Raw genomic sequence first — 6,000 nt, 5'->3', positions numbered from 1 at the left:
GGCACTTGAAGACCGAAGGCATTTTTTTTTTTATGTATCATATAAGGTTTTAGTGATCTTGCCAGTACTGCATTGGCGGTGTTGCCATAGACACAAATAACAAAATTCAACGCGTTCGTCAATAACACCGTGGCCTTAAAAATGTGAAAAAAATACATATTTGCATTAAGGGCCATTGCCCGAAACGTCGCCTTTTATACCTCTCCTTTTGGGGCAAGTGCTATTTCACGATTGTGTTCAGTTCCTTATTTTGTAATGCACAGTGTAGGCAGTGTGGTCCGTATATAGATACCCCACTAAAATAACGCAGATTTATCCACAAATATTTCAACGCATCCCACCAAACACATTACGGCTAGATATTTAATCTGTTATCTGATCTCCTCTGCTAAGCTACGGAGCCATCGCCTCCACACATGTTTAGTCGCCGGATCGAGATAAATACAGGGCCGTGAGGAATCTCATGGGTGGGGTATCTATAATTGGATCACGCTGTATGTATGCACAGGTGGTGCATCAGCCAGTCATCTCGGTCATCTCGATCAGTCGACCCGTGGCACCTGGGTCTGCCCCGTGACCTCCTGCCAGCGGGCGTTCGACACTTCACGTGGCCTCAAGGTGCACTTGGCCTGGCACAAGCGTCGTGGTGACGTCACCGCCACTTAGTGGCGAATGGCGGTTGTTGTTGTTGTTGTGTGTGTGCGGCAAAGGCACAGCGGGTTGGCACGGCAGGGGGCACGGGTGGTGGTGCATCGGCCCCTTATCTCAGTCAGGCGACCCGTGGCACCTGCCGGGTCTGCCCCGTGACCTCCTGCTGCCTGCCGGCGTTCGACCGCTTCGCGTGGCCTCAACGTGCACCTAGCCTGGCACAGGCGACGTGAACCGCCACTTAGTGGCGAGTGGCGGTTGTTGTTATTGTTGTGTATATTTATTCTGCACCCTCCCTCCCCCCACGATTGAACGTGGCTGATGGTGATGTCGGTGATGATGATGACCACGATGACCCATCGTTGACCGGGTGTGGATGCAACTGGAACACTTTCGAAAACTAAATTGAAAACTAATTTAGAAATGTGAGTTGGGGGGGTTGGGGGCGGGAAGTTCGGGGGGTGAGTTGGGGGGAGTTGTGGGGGTTGGGGGGGAGTTGGGGGGGGGGAATTGGTGGGGTGGGGGGGGGAGTTGGGGGGGGGGGTTGTGGGTGATTTTGGGGTGAGTTCGGGGGAGTTGTGGGGGTTTGGGGGGAGTTGGGGGGGGAATTGGGGGGGTAGGGGGGGGGGGAGTTGGGGGGGGGGGGTTGGGGGGTGAGTTGGGGGTGAGTTGGGGGGGAGATGGGGGGGGGGAATTGTGGGGTTGGGGGATCTTTGTCGTTGATGGCCACCCACCACCACCACCACAATCGGCCCCGGCCGCAGCGTGCAGTTCGTCGTCTTTGAACTCCTCGCCGCGCGACTCACGACTTGACGGATGAAGGAGTCGCTCGAAAACAGCGCGGGGGGGAGGGGCCCGCGGGGGGGGGTGGGGGGGGGGCGATGTCCGGAGCGAAGTCCGACGGTGCGGGCGCTGCCACCCTGGCGATGCGATGCGGGGAGATTGGTTCGTCTTCTTCCGTGCCGCGGGAGCTTCGGGCGGCAGCTCCTAACGCGGCGGCACCCGGCACTTGGAACGCAGCGACACAGCGGTGGGCAGAGCCCCGGGACACGCGGGGTGAGCCACGGCACACTCGTGGTGTTCCCCGACTCATCGTCAATGTGCGTGCGTGTGTGAGTGAGTGTGTGTGGGGAGCGTGCGTGTGTGAGTGAGTGTGTGTGGGGAGCGTGCGTGTGTGAGTGAGTGTGTGTGGGGAGCGGCTAAAGCACAGCAAGTCGGCACAGTAGGGGGCACAGGTGGTGCATCAGCCAGTCATCTCGGTCATCTCGGTCAGTCGACCCGTGGCACCTGGGTCTGCCCCGTGACCTCCTGCCAGCGGGCGTTCGACACTTCACGTGGCCTCAGGGTGCACATGGCCTGGCACAAGCGTCGTGGTGACGTCACCGCCACTTAGTGGCGAATGGCGGTTGTTGTTGTTGAGTGGGGAGCGGTGGTGTAGCGGTTAGCGCGCTGCGCTATGAACCTGGCGACCCGGGGTTCGATTCCCGTTCACGGCCAACACCGGTGACGATTATCTGAACCGGTCCTGGGCCTCCCCTAGGTCGACTCGGCCTCAAATGAGTACCTGGTGCGGGTGTGTAAACGTTGTCACGAGGGAGACAAAGGCGGCCGGGCGTGGTAATGGCCACCCCCACCACCTCGTGTTCATTGTCGGCCTTCATAGGTCCTTCACGAAATTTACTTGCCCCAACAGTCGGGTAAAGGCTATATGGGTTATCTTTATCTATTTTGTTATTTATGTGTGTGTGTGTATATATATATTACTATGCTACCTTCAAAATCCAGTCACTCGTCTCTGGAACAAAACGAGGCTGATCCAACTCGGCATGCGTCACGTCAAAGAGTCACTTGACAATGCGTCACCGTCAAGGGCGTCCGTAGTTCCATGTACACGCGATGTGCAAGCGTGCCCCAAGTGATTCACATCACAATGGTGATGATATAACAGCCCGTGGGGCTTGTTTGACCTCGCCTGTTTGACCTCGCTGGCCAGTGCGAGTTGGTGAAGGAAGGGGGTGGGTGGGCGAGGGGGTGCCCGTTTAGGAACCGGTTCTTGATACGTACTTTGTGCACGGGTTCGGTTGGTCACTTGGTCATGTTACGAGGCCTAACCCATAAACAAATACCCATCATTGCATTGGCTACGAACGCCTACGTTTTAAGTTTAAAACAAACAAAAAAACCTTGTCCCTTATATCGCTCGCCAATGATGTTGGCCGTGGCCGATAATTATAGATTATAATCTATAATTATCGATTATGATAGATAATGATCGATTATTATAATTCTCGATGATAATATGTAATTATCGATTATGATCGATAATTATAGATTATAATCGAACTCAGGTTGGCGGGTTCTTAACGCGTGTGCGCGCTCACAAATGCGCACCCGCCTCGTCACCCCACCCCCCTCCCCCACCCCCATCGTGTGATTTAGCCGCGTAGGCCATCGAGTGCCTTTATATAAGTGCGATATTTCAAAATTCCATACAAACACCGCGCGCGCGTGGACACGCACACACACACACACACTCTCTCTCTCTCTGTGTGTGTGTCTGCCAGCCAGTAGGGTGCCGTGGTTCGAGCATGAGCCCTGGCGCAAGGCGATGGCGTGGAGGGAGGCTCGCAGGACAATATCACTCCTCTTCACGGGCACCTCCCCCGGTGCGATGAACTTCTTCCGCACCGTAACGTAGCCCGCTGTGCTCTTCGGAGCCGCGCACCTCTGCTCTCGAATCATCCTCTCGCGTGCCCTACAGCTGCGCGTGGTCGTGGCCGCCACCACCACCACCACCACCACGGCCCTCTCGCACGCGAGGTTGCCAGTCGCGTCAAGCCGCCAGGCGCCGTTCAAAAGACGAGTCTCGGGTTGTGCGTCAGACTGTGCCGCCGCAGGTCACAGTTGCGTCGGAACACTTTGCCGCACTGTTCGCAGTTGTAGGGCTTGATGTCTGTGTGCGTTAGCAGGTGAGTCTTGAGGTTACTCCTCTGGTTGAAGGTCCGGCCGCAAGTCGGGCACTTGTGCGGCGACTCCTGGTGAGAGAGCGGGGGCCCCCCCTTCATCGGGTGCTTAAAGCTGCACACCGCAAACAACCACCGCGGCCCCCAACACCACAGCGCACGCGACCCGCTTTGGGCTATTCCTTGAACGGAAACCTCGCACGCTGCGCCGCGCAAAAAACCACCACCACCAACCAATCAACCACCACAAGCATAAAAACAACAAAAACCGGGTCCGCAACCCCGAGAGGCGATGAGTTGCGCAATCTAATCGCTCGACAATTCGCCCGCAACTCGCTCGTCGCCCGCGACCGATTTTTTGGCCACGTCTGAGCGAGTGGCTTGCGCAAGACGGCAATTGAACGGGCGTATTCGAGCGAGTATCGGGCCCACTAAAAACACACACACAAATCGTGCTTCGCAAACGTCCAGCTCGCGTGGCGACGTTGATTAAATCGGTCGCTGCAAATCGCCGAGCAGATCGACTGCTTGACGGCAGGGCTCCGTCTCTCACGCAGAGCGACCCAGACGACGCGCAACTTCTAAGCAACCGGTTGCAGAACGCGTCCACGTGTAAGCGAATCAGCTGCGTGCGTGCGAGCGAGCGAGTTGCGCAACTCATCGGAAGGGCGTGGGACCCGGCTTAGGAGCGGCAGAGTCACGGAGCGTGACGCTTCGCTTCACTTCATTCATGGGTCGCCTAGCCCCTCACTATGGACACTTAACATTTGACTCCTGGCACAGAGCGGGTGATGGTAACGGTCATTGAAGCGAGAATTTATCTCAATAGGGCTCTGTCCGGGTCATCGATCCCGCAAAATATTGGCCTTGCCCGGCACATCGTTAGCGCGGTTGGCTTACGTAGGGTGCGAAAGAAGTTCAACATACGCGTATCACATCCAGTAATGCCTCTCGCTATGGGCTGCGGCTGCTCGCCTACTGCAGGCAGGTTACCAGCTACCGCAGACAATATTCAATTAAGTCACGTCTACAATATATATATACTTTAGTGTTATAATACACACGAAGGAATTCATGTATGGATACATTTTTCACTGATAATTTTCCAGTCACGGCTACGCGAGAGTAGGCACGCGACTCGAAGCGACAGCCACAGCTTAGAGCGTTACTGGATGTGGTGTTCCGGGCGATGCAGTATACTTTACGGTGTCGTTAACCTGGACAAACAAGGCTAAAATAAGTAGCGTACATTACAGAATGTTACTTTCACGATATCATACAATACGCTTATCGATATTCGTTTTTTTGGGTGAGGCCACGTGAAAGCGTTATGCCAAAATGCTTTTTGAGACGTTAACTACCTCGCCTGGTATAGAGGCGTTCGTGGGTTAGATCCTGACCCTGACGTCTGCTGTAGATTTGGAGTTTGCGTGTCCTCTCTCCCCGTAGTCGCGTGGATTTTTCTCCGGGTCCTTCGATTTTTTCCCTCCACATTTAGAACCAACGTGCGTTTAGAGTATTGGATTGCCATAAATGTTTACACGATGAGCCACTTCAGTGAGCTATCATTTGTGATAACCAGGTCGCTTTTTAAAAGGAGCTACATCGCTCAATAGGCCTTACCTGGTAAAATAAAATGTTCGGTTTAGTTTGCCATAAACCTTCAACCACCCGACAAGATGATCACGTTGAGAATTATTGTCTGATTGTATAATAGTTACAATAACAGAATTAGATCATTGGAATGCATAACGATTCTCATGCAGGGTTGCCCAAACTCCAGTCCTTGCGACCCACCACACGATGTCTTTGCGCATTTACCAATTTACTTACCCCCCCCTCCTCCCCCCCAATTTAAATACAAATTAACGCGTGTCACGCTGCACACGTCAGATGATTGTTAAACACGCCCCAGCGGTGACGCGCTGTCAATTTGCTCAAATAAGTGTTGATGGTGAAAGCAGAACAATCGGACCATGTCGCACCTCGTGTAAGAACCGGTGATGGCTGTTTGCATCGCGCACACATGTGGCCGGGTTGCTGATCGTATGCACGTGTTTGTGCGTTTTGTTTGAAGGGGAGAACAAAAAGCGTGGTTTTCCCGTCTGCGCTATCATTGTTACGGTGATTGAGGTTATGGTGTCATTTACAGGTTTGATGTGTCAGTCTGTTGGAAGGGGACTGGCAAGCCGTTCGTGAACGAGGTTTATTTAATAAAATAAATCACGACGTTTCGGGCGCACAACACGCGTGCATGTTCAGGTGGGTAAGCACCTGATGATAGACGCTTGTGTTGCGCCCGAAACGTCGTGATTTATTTTATTTTATACCTACGTGACTTTACCGAAAGAACCAAAGAGTATGGATTCCTGCAGTCACGAAATCTTCC

The 6,000-nt window shown here is 53.9% G+C and overlaps 1 protein-coding gene across 1 annotated transcript in view; it reads right to left on the bottom strand.

The window, feature by feature from the left end:
• Nucleotides 1-1,851: 1,851 nt before the first annotated feature.
• Nucleotides 1,852-6,000, bottom strand: part of LOC144741119 (uncharacterized) — a 38,539-nt gene continuing 34,390 nt past the window's right edge. Inside the window, exon 5 of the mRNA XM_078623754.1 lies at nucleotides 1,852-3,683. Within this exon, the coding sequence (XP_078479880.1) occupies nucleotides 3,501-3,683 (183 nt within the window). The 3' untranslated portion in view covers nucleotides 1,852-3,500. The remainder of the gene's footprint in view (nucleotides 3,684-6,000) is intronic.

This window comes from Lampetra planeri, unplaced genomic scaffold, assembly GCF_965212315.1.
Source record: "Lampetra planeri unplaced genomic scaffold, kcLamPlan1.2.h2 scaffold_427, whole genome shotgun sequence".
Taxonomy (NCBI): domain Eukaryota; kingdom Metazoa; phylum Chordata; class Hyperoartia; order Petromyzontiformes; family Petromyzontidae; genus Lampetra; species Lampetra planeri.
Note: the sequence above shows the minus strand (reverse complement) of the source record. Positions and strands in the feature narration are given on the sequence as shown.